We start from the raw sequence: 14,848 nt of genomic DNA on the forward strand, positions 1-14,848 counted from the left end.
GAATTGATGCCTATGTATTATAGATTCAACCATAACTTTTTTTTTTTTTTTTTTTTTTTTTTTTTTTTTTTTTTTTTGGTTTTTCGAGACAGGGTTTCTCTGTGTAGCTTTGCGCCTTTCCTGGAACTCACTTGGTAGCCCAGGCTGGCCTCGAACTCACAGAGATCCGCCTGGCTCTGCCTCCCGAGTGCTGGGATTAAAGGCGTGCGCCACCACCGCCCGGCTCAACCATAACATTTTATAGACATTATCTTACGCAATGGATTTGTTGTTCAGAAAAGAAAGAAAAAATATAATTTGCGAACTTGCTGTCCAGCATTTCTACAAGTCTATGTTCGTTTTCTTCCTTTTTTTTTTTTTGCCTGTTGTTCACTATCTCTAATGTTCAGTTCCCAAATTAACAGCTGCTTTTCTCAAATTTGCTTTTTGAACTATGCAGCGAATTTTCATTATTGTTATTGTACAGGTAGCTCTAGAAATTCCATGTGATTTTTATAGAAAATTGATTGCTTTTCTTTATTGCTAATCTGTATTTGATTAGACACTATAATACCTTTATTTAATCTTCAAAATTAGTTTTCTTTAGTTCTTTGAATATATTTATGATTTCTGCTTTGATGTCTTTGATCAGTCCATCATTTGGGTCTTCTCACAGGAAGTTCCTATTGTCTATTACTTTTCCTGGGTTTGGGTCAGACAGTAAAGTTTATTTGACAGTCTCATAAGATTTCATTGTATAATATATTCTGCCTTTCTGGGTATGGGCCCCATTTTCCAAGGCTTACTGGGGCTGCTTTTGTTTACTTGGTGTTTTGTTTGTACATTTTTTGACTGCAGGAGACTAAATCTGTGAAACATACTTCCCCTAATTGTGCAATATGTGCTATTTCTTCTCACTCATTTGTGTGTTTTTCTCTTTCACCTGGCTTCCTACGGTCTTCCTAAGTCAACATGTTCTGTTGCTTAGTATGTGATTGCTCACCAAGGATTTTTATTCAGTAGGTGTTTGTTTCATCTTTGGAGATTCAGGCTGAGTTATTCAAGTAAATGGTGTCTTGCAGTCATACAACAAAGGCAGTGTAGAGCAAGGACTGGAAAAGGCATTGGCCCCATGCACAGAGCTCTGTCTAAGATATGATGTTGCCTTTCCAGGTGCAAATAAGCTTATCGCTCCATTCATAAATAAGTAAAATGCCCAATTATCAAAATCTGAAGTCATAAGCTTGCGATTTTACACATAGCCTCAAATGTGATGTACATCCCCTCTCTAATTTGAGTCTGCGCACATGAGCTCTTAATGGTTAGGCTGCCTGCACTATTTCAGCCAGCTCTAGCCACTGTGTCTTTAGCTCTGGGCCACATTCCTTCCTTTGTTATGATGCTTGTATATCCGTATCTGTTTGACATCTTGTGCTTTTTTCAGTTTTATTCAAAGGTGATGTGTTATTAGGATTCTGGTAACATGTCTAATTGTGTTTCCAGTTTCCCCCATACAGACCACCTCCCCTTCATGTCATTCTCTTTCAGTTCAGACCCATTCAAGAACAAACTCCATTCCCCCTTTGGCAGAGTAAAGTTTTACGATGTCGTCACACCATTACCACAGTTCTGTGTTTCCTTCAGATACAGCTCCACCCTGGAAAACCTGTCTTCTCTCCAGCTGCTGGGGAGTTACACAGAAGTGAGGAACTACATCACCATGATCACTGCCATCCTGAGCCGTTTGTATGTGAAGAGCACAAACACTTCTTCGTGTGGTCTATGGTCACAGATACAGGATGTATTGATTTCTTCAGCATGCGAAGTACCTGTTACAGACCAGGTATGGCCCTGAGCAGGGCAGGGCAGTGTCTATAAACCTGGACAGCAACAGCCCTCTGAAAGCTGGCTTCTTAGCAAGGGCTCCTGCTCCTAAAATCCAGGCAGGAAAGGAGACCAGGTATACAGGCTGATAGGCTCCTGTGAATGTTTCTGCTTTATAATGGAGAAAGTGAAACAAGTCGATTGTCATTATGGATAATTCTCCTAATGTTTCTGTGAATAAAAACATTCCATAAATCTGATTTTTTTTATTCTGTTAACAACCATAAGCCAAGGGATAAAGTCAAAATTGAATGCAATATTTTTGTAATCAATGTTTTTAAGTTTTTAAAGATTTATTTCATGTATATGGTTATTTTGCCTATGTGCATATCTGTGTACCTGTTGCTCATGGAGGCCAGAAGTGAGCACTGGATCCTCTGGAACTGGAATTACATGGCTGTGAGACCACTATATGGGTGCTGGGGATTGAACCTAGGTCTTCTAGAAAAGCAGCCAGTACATTTAATCTCTGAACCATCTTTTTCTGCCCCAAGTATAGTTTCTTAATACATGACCCTGACTCAAAGATTACTGCCCCTCTGGCTTTTCTGCAACTCTGCTTTGTAATGGTCACTAGTGAACATTCATGTTTCATTAGAACTACAACATACTCGACTACACCTAATCATTTTCCTTCCTCTGACATTTTTCTGCCCCTTCTCCATAGCTCCATTTAGTTCTGTCCCCATATTTCAGCTTCTATTGTGTCAGTTTCCTACAAAGGCCTGGGGAGGCTGGCCAGAGACACATCAGAGTCATGCTGGACTGGAAGGAAGCTTTGAGACCAAGGTCTTCCTACAAAAGGGCTGGCCCCTAGGAAGCCTCTTCACAGAAAAACACAGTACATGCCCCATTTCTTCACAAGCAAGCTGCATTTGAACTAATATGATAATCTCTCTCTCTCTCTCTCTCTCTCTCTCTCTCTCTCTCTCTCTGTCTCTCTGTCTCTCTGTCTCTGTCTCTGTCTCTGTCTCTCTCTCTCTCTCTCTCTCTCTCTCTCTCTCTCTCTCTCTCTCTGTGTCTCTCTCTCTCTCTTGTGTCTACTGTTTAGGAAGCAATGGTGGATTCTCTTCATATATTGAGAGACCTCATAAGCTTCCCTAATAAGGTAAGTGCTATTTCTTTCTCTGTATTTTCCTGGATTTTGCATAGTTATAAAGGCCATGATCAAGACTTGACAAATATACAACTTGGAATTGTATTTTGACATTGAGGTTAGGGACGTAACTTTCTCCTAGATGTTCCTCTGAACAGCATTGTCCCCATCAAGCCATGCCTGAGGACGTTTTCTTCATGCAGAAATAGAAATATAAAGGGGTAACAACAAGTGCCCGCCGCGGTCTGAATCACTTTGGTGGGCAGATTGCTCTTTATTACTAATGTGTGGTATTGGATTTTCCCATGGTCACACCTGCTTGTTTTCTCAAATCTGTAACGTTCCCCAGAGTCCTTCAATAGGTGTCTTCACTATGCGGTTCTTTGAGAGATGACAAAAGAACTCATGGGAGTCCCTCATTGCCACCAGTCAGCAAATCTTACTGCAGTTACATCTGTCTTCACACCCTGTCACTAGGAAAGAAAATTCCTGGCTCCCAGCAAGCATCCTCCCTCCATCTGTGCCCACAAACCTACCCACTACCACCCTGTACAGCCCCAGTCCAGCCTGTGTGACTGATATCCCGGGGATTGAGACATGTCCAACCTAAGTGGCTGGTGTTGGTAGTTCCATCTCCGTCATACTGTTCTCCAGGGTTTGTCTCCTTAAGTTGTCCATGAGCTCCTACTTCTTTTTTCCCCTCTTCTAGATGATCCTAAGGTGTGTCACAACTCCCACTTATTTCTTTAAGGATCCATTTGGTAACGTCCACCACCTTCCAGCAGCTCTTGCTTCTAGGCACCTCTTTGCAGTAGAGCATTGAGGTGGTGCCTGGGTTTTCTGTGGCAATGCCGGCTGGCTGTCCCACAGCTCTACCTGTTGCCATGGCATTGCATATTCTTAGTGCTGAAGCTGAAAGATTCCCCACACTTTCAATTCTACTAGACAGCTCTTCTTATCCTCTTTTGTCCTTCATGGGACACACCGGGGGGTGTGGGAGTCCTCATTTCATTGCCCCATGACTCAGGTTTTGGTTGCCAGCCCTGGCTTTCCAGTGGCCTCCTCCTGTCATGTTGACACGGTCAGGTTTCAGCAGGGAGTCCCTTGGACTTCTCCAACGTTCTCTCCTGGTGACCTCTTCTAGTCTATTAGTCTTAAATCAGTGTGATTCTATCAGACTGTGCATTTTACATCCTCAGCCCAGCCCTCTATCACGTGCTGCAAATCAGCCTCACATCTCCAAGTTCAGAGGCACTCCAGTTTCTTCCTGCTTCCTGTGGCTCAAGACGGGACAGCATTGTTACCCAGATTCAAGTTGAAACACCTAAGGTCACCTGAGCATCTTTTGATCTCGGCATCCATCAAGTATAACTCAACAAGTTGGTTCTTTTAAAAAAGATGTAGCCAGAATCTCCCTGCCTTTTCCATTTCTACTGCTCCCTATTAACCTCCAAGCCGACCATCTTTCATCCAGGCTGGGTATCTCTCTCATTGCTCTCTCTGCTTCCTCTCTGCCACCTTGATAACATTGGCCACAAGCAGCAGTCAGAACATGATTGTGGAAAAGCCTAAATCAGGTAGTCACCTCCTCTCTCTTAGGACCAATCTACAGCTTTGTGTTCACATTCAGGAATGCAAACATCTCCCCATAGCCTTCATGCTTTGGCTCCTTCTGACCTACACTTTCTTTGCCTGGGCCCTTCCACTCAGCACACTCTTGGTCTATTCTGGTCCATAACTAGGGTAGTTGTCCTATCGTGCCCTGCCTTTGGCTCAACAGAGAGCTGAAGACGGTCCTTAGAAACTCAGCTTAAGTGTTTCTTCCCCACAGATGTTGCCTGGCACCCTCCCTTCTTATTAACGGGTTTTGTACTTAGCAGCTGTCTTGTGTGTTTCTTTATTCCTCTTCTTCCCCTCACTGGAGTGGGAGTGCCATGATGACCGAGAGACAGAGTAGACGAGTGACAGACACCGTGACCCTGTCACCTGTTTCCCATTCTTCCTCCTCAGTCTCTTCTTCGTCTTCAGTTCTGATCACCAATCATGCCAAGGCTGGGTCGGAAGGCTGCACTTCCCTTGACCACATACTCTCTTCTCTTGCAGATCTGCCTTCATAAAACACATCTGGTCACGTCACCTGATACTCACTATGCCTGATGGCTCCCTACACTACAGATAATGTTTACGTTCTCCACGCAGCACACAAAGACCTCACCTGGACCAGCTCCTTACCTCTGTGCCTCCCCTTGCACACCATCTCTTCAGGGTTCTGTCACTCTAGATGTTTCTCTTGTTCCTGAAGTAGTAAGTTTTCTCTTAACCTGGAACAGCTTATTTCTTCTCCTTCGTAAAATATTAGTTTCTCATCAAAGCTGGTTTCAAATGCTATAATCTCCATGAAACCCTCAGAGATCTGATAACAGAGTTTATTTGACTCCACATAAAAATAGCACTTGGGATTTGGGGCACTTCTGTCTTCTAACTCTAATTCTCCCGGGATGAGTTGTGGTAATGTCAGCTGCTATAACAAAAAGCCCTGGTGCCCCAGTTACTGAACACAGAGGTGTTTTGTGAATGACCCTCTCATGGAGATCCAACCTCTCCCTCCCTTATTCTCATGCATCTGACATCTCCACTCTATGGCTCCCCAGTTGAGGGGAGAAGAACACACATAAGGTATGCCACATATCAGTAATGTCACCCTAGAATTGACAAGCCTCACCCTACACATTTTCCTGATGACTGCTGCACACATGGCCTCACCTGGACTCCAGGACCTGGGGTATGGAGTTTTTACTCAGACAAGATTCCTCAGAAGGCTAGGAGGATGAACATGGTAGAGATCAACCCAAGCCTACCCACAGTCCTTTTGTGCATCTCTCAGAAATGAAGCTGAACATGATTGCCATGTCTGAAGTAACCATTCTTGATATTTTTGTATTTTTAGCAATTGTGCAGTACAAATATTGGACATAAAGCATCTTACATGTTTCGCTGGGTAACAGTTCTTTAAATCTTAAACCCTGTTTTGATGTCAGCTCTGTAAGCAGTTTAAATGCTCTTCCAGGGGCTGAGGAGATGTCTCAGCCAGTAAAGTGCTTCCTGCACAGGCATGGAACCCGAGTTTATGTCCCCAGCTCCTGTATTAAAAGCTAAGCACATGTTGAGTCATTCCGATTTCTATTAATAGGGAAAAAAGCAAGAGTCTCCACACCACTTCCCAGGGAACATCTGACCCCATCTCCTCTTCCCATGCAGTTGAGCTTGATGAGTGGCATGTACATCCTCAAATATGCCCAGATGTCCCTTGCTCAAGGTCAGTTCTCCGAAAAGTTGCTGGTCAACAAAAAACTGGGAGTTGAACTTATCCTTCTCATCTCTGGAGTCTGGGAAGCTGCCAAAGAAGACACGAGGAATTGGGAGTACCTGCAAGAAGAAGGCATGAAGATCATCTCTGACACGTTACTAGTAAGATGTTCTGTCCACTCACAGGAATGCAGCCACAGGCCTAAGTGCCGCTCGGCGGTAGAATGTGTGCTTGGCATGTGCAAGACCCTTGGTACCATCCCCACCAGATACACAGACATAGACACACACACACACACACACACACACACACACACACACACACACCAAACAAACGAACAAACAAACAAAAGAAACAGCTGCTCCCTTATCACATGTTAGCCCGAATTTATATTCTTTTTCCCAGTGAAAATTAGAGTGAGCTCCTGAAGAGCTGAGCTATGGCTCCGGGTGGCAGCTCAGCATTTGGAAATGTTCATCCAGAATATTAAGTGTTTTGTGGCAGCAGTGTTGTGTGTCCAGTGTTCTGACAGATTTTCATTTGGGATTTGGGGACATACTTTGTCTTCTTCAGAATGGCATGAAGTCACCCAAAGGATTGCTTGCATACGTTAGTTTTGAAGGTGGCCCTGCTGGTCAAAGACTGTTAAGAGAAACAACAGATGTCTATTTCGTCAATTTCTGATGCAGTAGCTTTGAGAAGTTGTCTCAGATCTTTTATTTGAATCTTCTGAAATGGCCAACGTTCTGAGGAAGCAGTGAGTTAGCAGGAGATGTTTTTCTCTCCTTTCCCCCTGCCTTCCCTTCCTCCTAAGCTTATGGTTTATTTAACTAATAGCTATCAAAATACTGTAGAAATTATAGAGCAAATAATACAATCTTTGAATCTGGCAGGGTTTTTTTTGGGTTTTTTGTTTTGTTTTGTTTGTTTTTTGAGACAGGGTTTCCCTGTGTAGCTTTGCGCCTGTCCCGGAACTCACTTGGTAGCCCAGGCTGGCCTCGAACTCACAGAGATCCACCTGGCTCTGCCTCCCGAGTGCTGGGATTAAAGGCGTGCGCCACCACCGCCCAGCGGCAGTTTGTTATCATTGTTCTCATGCACATATGAAAATGTCTTCCATCTGAACCTGCACTAAAGCTTAGGCTTTGTGCACATACCAACTGACCTAAAGGTTTTGAAAATCAATCATGCTATCAAGACTCTTCTTAGGAACTAGGAAGCACCAGGAAGCACAGCAATTTTTTAAAAATCAATACAACATCAGTGAGATGCGCCCAAACCGGAAAAAGCCACGCGTGCTTTCAGTATTACTGTCTTTTGTGTTTTGTCTCCATCTGCTCATCGTCTTGTGAGCATCCCCTCACCCTCCTGTGTTTGCAGGACTCTCTCTCGCTGAGCCACCAGCATCAGCTGCACATAAGCACTGGGCAGATGGAGTTCTGGACCCTTCTCCATCACAGCTTTCAGAGTTCCATCCAGAACCTGGGCTTCATCTCGGTCCATTTCCCTGGTGGCCTGGCCATGCACAGTCCTGCTCAAGAGGAATCACAAAGCCCATGCTACATCAGCCAGCTCATGTTCTTCAAAAGCAGCCCTTATCCAGGGGGACGAGCCCCCGGACAGGTACAGCACATGGCCTCTGACACTTCTACTGGCGGTTTCGAATTTTCAGTAACTCGACTTCCATGAAAAAAAGGAGAGTAGGTTGGCACGCTTGCCCATTGTCCCTGTTTCCAAAGAGAAGGCACTTTGCTGTGTCTGTGGAGGCCTGTAGAAGGCTGGTGACAAGAAGGTGGGAAATGTATCTTCCAGAGACAAGGGAGACAGACAAAGAGAAGAGTTACTAGATAATACCCCAGCAGGCACTGTGGCCAAGTCCGAGGAGGGAGTCTTAACCTTACCTCCGGTGCTGTTTATATCGGGTCCATCTCTGGGTAGGTGGGTGGGCTTCTCACAGTCTTGTTAATTAGTACAGCTTCCAGCACGAGTCGTCCTTTTTGATACTGGCCATTTGGGCTAAGGTGCCACAGGTCATTAGGAGTTAAACTCTGGTCATTTGCCCAAGATGTCCCCGGCCTCTGAAGTCAGACTCCCAGAGATCATGACCTGTTCAAGTGTTGGGATTTCTGTTTTTATTCTTGATCTTTTGTCTTTACAAATGTCTCCAGAAAAATCTTAGCAGAACTAGGGTCCTTGGTGTCTGATAGGTAGATCCATGCAGCATTCACTGTGGGGCTTTCTAATCTGTGTCAGGGAGTATAGCGTGGAACACGTGGTCGAGTGGTCATGCCTCAGGCATGTTTCATTGCTCCTGAAATCGACATAGAGCTCAATCAGAACAAAACACGAGGAGGGGCTTCTGAAGAGTCCCGGTGTTCTCTGCCTCCATGCTAACAGAGAGGTGCATGTGGTCTGTCCCTGGTTAGGGGTGTGGAAGTCAAAAGGACCTCCAAGGTCTTTGCACTTTGGTGTGAGCGTCTACTTTCAGAATTCACAAGTGCTCCTGGGTGTGTGGATCACAGGAAGTAGTGTGCACAATGACCATTACATCCTCTGCCTTCCCACCCAGCTCAGCTCAATGGGGCACCTCCTCTTCCTCTTCTTCCTCCTCCTCCTTCTCCACCTCCTCTTCCTTGTTCTCTTTGCCCTCCTTCTCCTTCTTTTTTAAAAAAATAAGACAGGGTCTCACTCTGTAGCCGTTGGAGTCACAGAGACCCATCTGTCTCTGCCTTCTGAGTGCTGGGACTAAAGGCTTGCGACATCACCACCCATCCCAGACACTTCTTTTTATAAGAGCTCCTAACTTTTATTTTAACTTAAAAAGTTATCATTTTGGCAAGGAAAACATACAAGGAACATTAACTACCCCCATCCATATAAATCCTGTCAACCTACCTCGTTAAACTCATTTTGTTTGATCAGAACCGGAAAAACAGTGTGACTCCAATTACTTCCCGCTTTTCTTCGCCTCTCTTTGTTTTTGTTTTTGTTTGTTTGTTCATTTATTTATTGAGACAGGGTCTCTCTACACAGCCCAGCCATCCCAGAACTCACTATGGTGACCAGGCCAGTCTTGAACTCACAGAGATCCATCAGCCTCTGCCTCCAGGGAATGCTGGGATCAAAGGCGTGCGCCACCATGCCTGTCTGCTTTCCTCCTCTGAGTCAACTGTTGCCTTCATTGTCTTTGTTCCCCAAGGTGGGTGATGTGGTGAGCCCTGGGCTCTACAGCTGCCAGAGCAGAAGACCTATTCTCAGAGGACGGCTTGCGATGCCCGTGACTGTGGAGTTTGGGGAGGAAGATCACCTGGTAACGACAGCTTCATTTAGGCCAGGGTGGCTGCTTTCTAATGCGTTCACTTTCCCCAAGACAAACTGCCTGACAGGCTCTCTTTCCAATGGACAGCACAAGAGAAATCCAACCATGTTTGCATTGCTTCGAGATGAGGTGAATCTCCACCGGTTCACTGGGCTCTCTGAAAACCCCCAGGAAACCTTGCAGATCCACATCAACTTCTCCAAGCCCATTACAAGAGCCTTCCCCATCATGCTGTTAGTAAGGTGTGTCAAGATGGCAGCCGCAGCGCCAATGAGATCACAACATGATCGAGTGTCCCTAAGGGTTTCTGTGAACAAATAGGTGAATTAGTTTTAAAGGAACAATGAGGGTCAACGTCTAAAGAAATTATACGTATGCCTACATGTATGTAAGTATGTATAGAAAATGAGCCTCCCTGCTTTTTTCAAAGTTAGATTCCTGCCTGTTAACTAACCCGACTTTTAGTCATACCATATAGGACACCATTTAGAAGTCTGATAACACCACAGTTCCCTCCCTTACTTGTTTCTTTTCTCTCTTTTTCCTCCAGGAGAAAATGTATTCAATTTTACATTTCCATAGAGACTTGATAACTGAACTCTCTTTCTCGGTGATGTTGAGTATGTGAGAGTAGATTGGTCTCAGTTAGTGGCTAGACTATGTGGAAAGGCTGTTGGAGTCTTTGGATTCTCAGGCTGAAAACACAGCTAGCATCCACTGTAGTGTCTGAGTGACACGGGGGAGGGGCAGTGTCTTCTGGGAGAAGCAGCTCTGGGTCTTTCTGTCCTGGGAGTCTCCACATGTTTGGGCAGATGTTGGCTGTTCCACTGTACCTGCTTAACCAGGTGAGTCCCCCGACTGGCTGGAGGGGACTCAGGAGCCAGGGTCAGTGTTGTGCCTCTGCTGGGCAGATAGGCTCCACACACGGCTGTCTCAGTTCACTGGCTTGACTCTATCTGCCAAGTGAGCTGAGCATCAGATGTCTAAAGGTTTCCATTTGTTTAAAAAAATCTGGATTTTTTTCCACTTAATTCTTCAAAGTCACATACAAAAGGGAAGTGCTTGGAATTTTCTTTACCTGAATAGTTTGAGCCTCTGTTGTCTCCCTGCCAATTCCCCACTTTCTGACAGCAGGATGAGGCATTACGCAGATAAGCTTACACTGGTACCCTGTTCCTCAGCACGCAGCCAGGGGTTTGTTCTCATCCCACAAATAGAGCTGGTTACCATTCTTACTATTTTCGTGAAGTAGGTTGTGTTTGGGTTTGGTTTTGGTTTGTTCTTTACAGATATAAGGGATAAAGTGTTACGTGTGTGTATGTGTGTGGGGGGGGTAGAGTTAAGGGGATAAGTGTACCCGGGGTGAAACACATTGGTTCTTTGTAGCCTTAACTATCCCCAGCTATCCCTTTCTAGGGAAAAGTCACACAGTGCATAAGTAAAGTCTTCATGGACAAGAAAAGCTGCATCTCACTACTTCTTCTTTGCCCCTAGGTTCTCCAAGAAAGCCACGCCTTCTGATTTTCTTGTGAAGCAGGTCTACTCCTGGGATAAGCAGACTGTACAAATTTATGTACCTGCTATTCCACGGAAAGGTCAGTGAGTGCTAAGCCTTTGAAATCTCTGTTCTCTTCATGTGCTGAGGACTTGCTGTTGCTTGTCTGTACACGGCAGTGTTTTTCTTTCTTTCTTGTATCAACATTCAAGTCTGTACCACCACACACAGCTGAAAACATTTCAATAGTAAAATGTATCAGCCTTGTTTTCATTATAATTATATCATATCTCCCCCTCTTTTTCCTCTCTTCAATCCACCCCATGCTCCTCCTTGTTATTCTTCAAACCATGGCTTTATTTACTTTAATTGTTATTACTACACACACATACACTCATGCACACATGCCTGCATGCCTAAATATATAAGTACAACTGGCTCACTCTATTTGAAGAAATACGTATATTTAATTTTCAAGGCTGACTGCTTGGTATTGGATAATCAGTTAGGTGGCTCCTCCCTGGGGAAGACCAATTCTCTTACTCTCGTCATTCACTAGCTGCCTATAGTTCTTTGTCTAAGCTTGGGGCCTGTGAGACTGTCCCCTTTCCATACAGCAGGCTCTATTGGTGTTGTACTTCTTTGGGTCTAGTTTAGACAATCATCCTGTTGAAGTATCATGGGTGAAGCTTCCCTAGCATTTCTTTTTATTTTATGTGCATTGATTGGTGTTTTGCCTGCATGTATGTCTGTGTGAGGGTGTCAGATCTTGGAGTTACAGACAGCTGTGAACTGTCACGTGGGTGCGGGAAATGAACTCATGTCCACTGGAAGAACAGCTGGTGCTCTTAACCTCTGAGACGTCTCTCCAGCCCCGCTTCCCTAACATTACTATGAGGCACAATCTCACAGTAGATTCCCTGGTCCTCTGGCTCTTACAGTCTTTCCACCCATTCTTCTGCAATGTTCCCTGAGGGTATGTGCAGGTTGTGTTGTAGCTGCATTGATTGGGACTGGACTCTCCACCGTCCCTTGTACACTGCGTTTTGACCAGCTGTGGGTTTCTGTAGTTGCTGCCTTATATTGCAAAGTGAGGTTTCTTAGACTTGAGGCTATTGTTAGAAATCAATTCCTTATATCTGAGTTTTAAGTGAAATCACTTACATGTCTTTTAGCACTGGTATAATACCAGTGTTTTAGTATTTTAGATCTCTGACCAATCATTTATTACTGCATATAATATGAAGAATGGTACAATTTCATTCATTTACTCATTCAGTTATTGTGTGTGAGAGAGTGTGTGGTATGAATGTATGATGTATGTGGTTTGTGCCCCTCTGTGCGGGCAGGTGTGCAAATCTGTGTGTGTGTGCAAAGCCAGAGAAAGATGTCAAGTGTCTTGCTCCATCACTCTCCACCTCATTCCCTTGAGACAAAGTTTCTTCATGAACCTGGGACTAGACTGGTGGCCAGTAAGCCCCAGACATCATTTTGTCTCCAATCCCCACAGCACTAGATGGCGAGGAAATGTGTGACTCCATCAGACCTTTTCTGCGGGTTCTGGGGATTTGAACTCATGTTCTCATACTTGCACAGTAAGCACTCTTACCCACTTGCCATCTCCCTACCAGTTCCATAGTTTTACGAACAACTAATATTTAATTGTCCCCAAACCAGTTATTAAAAAAAAAATCTCAGGGGAAAACTTTAAATAAATGGAGAGTTAAATACTTTTACTTTTCAACATGAAACGTATCTGGAGATGGTTAGGGTTTTAGCTAAAGTCACGTGGTCTGTGTCTTGTCCACATAACCATGCAGACCCAGAAGTGTAGTGTTTGACAGAGTGGCTGGAGGAAGCAGAAGTAGCTTGAAAGGTAGCTAAGGAGGAGCTGAACTATCTCCATCCCTTCCAGGGTGGGATGATCCCTTTGTTTGGGATGTCAGGAAGGACTTGGAAGATGGTGGCCCTGGAAACGCTATTTTCCTCCTGGACACTCACAAATGAAGGTCTTGCTGTGTTTGATTCACTATAAATTCCAAAGCAGGGAATGGCCAGAATCTGATGTACCTTTCAATCCTTCCCTCTTTGTCCCTCCATCCCCAGTGGCCCTTCCACCTGCATTTGGAATGGAGCATGTCCCTTGCAAAGTTCGTATGTTTTATTGATACATTTTCCCCTCTTTTCTAGGAACCAATGTGGGGTATTTATCCCTATTAGATGCTGATTATGACAGGAGGCCTCCAAACAAATACCTTGCTGGGACAGCAAACTATACAGTGCATTTCCAGTGGACCCGGTGTGTGTTTTGGGACAAGACAGAGTGGAGATCCGAAGGTTCCTGTCCACAACCAGGAACGTCTCCTGAAAAAGTCAGCTGCAGGTACGAGTATCCCGCTGGGGAAATGCCTGGGAGTGTTAGCAACTGGTTCCATCTTTGTTTGCATTTGTGACGGTCCCTGGGGCCTTCCATGAGTGGTGTCCTCCCGTGAAAGCTGGGCAGTCTTGATTGATGCCACCCTAACCAAATGTGTCTGCTACACCTGTCTGCATGCCAGTCTTGGGGCTCCCAAGGAAAGGGGCTGATGTCTGCGGGGCATCCTGTCTGAGCCACTTGTAATGATTGGCATGTTGCAGGTAGTTGTTAGTGCCCTCTGAGAAATGAGGCATCAGATGAGTGTCACATGCATCCATCAGATCCTTACCATAGATTCAGGGAATCCTGTGGCTATGTACTTTGTAGTCAGGCAGGCAGACTCTCTACTGTTACAATCCCTACCCTTCCATCTCTTTGTGAACAGAGGAGTTCCCTGTCAGAGAGGGCTTAGATTGAAAGTTAACTTCACATGGAAAGAGAAGTCTGCATGGACACAAGCAGCCTTCTTGGTCATGTCGGGATATCTGGGTCATATCACTAAAATGAATGCTATTTATTCACCTAGGCATAAATTTAACAATCTTACAATCAGTTTAGTCCAGTCATTTGTGCTGCCCTTACCTTCTCAGTGGGGTAGAAATTCAGTAATTATTAGTATAGAAACAGTCTTTTCCCTCAAGAACAATGAGGCCCCAAAGAATTACATAATGTGTCTGCCCGTTAGGAGTCAAACATGGTCAAATTGCAATGATCTGGTAACATTGACAGTTATGTGTTCCTTTTCTTGTATTGAATAATTTTTATTCATTTAAATTTTTTGACAATTTCTACATGTACTCAATGCATTTGATCATGTTAATCCCATATTACCCTCTCTTAGCCACCTTCCACTCCTGGTTCCCCTTCTGCTTTTACATCGTGTGTGTGTGTGTGTGTGTGTGTGTGTGTGTGTGTGTGTGTGTGTGAGAGAGAGAGAGAGAGAGAGAGAGAGAGACAGAGACAGAGACAGAGACAGAGAGACAGAGACAGACAGAGAGAGACAGACAGAGAGAGAGATAGACAGAGAGACAGAGACAGAGAGACAGAGACAGAGAGACAGAGACAGAAACAAAGAGTCTTTTTTAACTAAAATTTTATACAATATATTCTGATTGGGATTTCCCCCTTGCCCGTCTCCTCCCAGAGCCTCCCCACCTCCCTACCTCCTACCCATCCAACTCCACACCTTCTTTCTCTTTCTGTTTAGAAGACAAACATGCAAATAAAAAGAAACCAGAATAAAATAAACAGCAAAAACGCACAAGAAACACACACAAACCCACCAAATTGAAAAGCATAATATACACACAAAAGATCAGTGAGGTTTAAAAAAATGCCCAAAGGTAACAGAA

The 14,848-nt window shown here is 44.5% G+C and overlaps 1 protein-coding gene across 1 annotated transcript in view; it reads left to right on the forward strand.

Moving 5' to 3' along the window:
• Positions 1 to 14,848, forward strand: part of Pkd1l1 (polycystin 1 like 1, transient receptor potential channel interacting) — a 108,318-nt gene that overhangs the window by 45,158 nt on the left and 48,312 nt on the right. Inside the window, exons 22-29 of the mRNA XM_059275330.1 lie at positions 1,624 to 1,822; positions 2,915 to 2,971; positions 6,218 to 6,427; positions 7,647 to 7,889; positions 9,466 to 9,576; positions 9,673 to 9,827; positions 11,080 to 11,180; positions 13,271 to 13,463. Coding sequence (XP_059131313.1) covers positions 1,624 to 1,822; positions 2,915 to 2,971; positions 6,218 to 6,427; positions 7,647 to 7,889; positions 9,466 to 9,576; positions 9,673 to 9,827; positions 11,080 to 11,180; positions 13,271 to 13,463 — 1,269 coding nt within the window. The remainder of the gene's footprint in view (positions 1 to 1,623; positions 1,823 to 2,914; positions 2,972 to 6,217; positions 6,428 to 7,646; positions 7,890 to 9,465; positions 9,577 to 9,672; positions 9,828 to 11,079; positions 11,181 to 13,270; positions 13,464 to 14,848) is intronic.

The sequence above is a fragment of the Peromyscus eremicus genome, chromosome 10 (assembly GCF_949786415.1).
Source record: "Peromyscus eremicus chromosome 10, PerEre_H2_v1, whole genome shotgun sequence".
In the NCBI taxonomy this organism is placed as follows: domain Eukaryota; kingdom Metazoa; phylum Chordata; class Mammalia; order Rodentia; family Cricetidae; genus Peromyscus; species Peromyscus eremicus.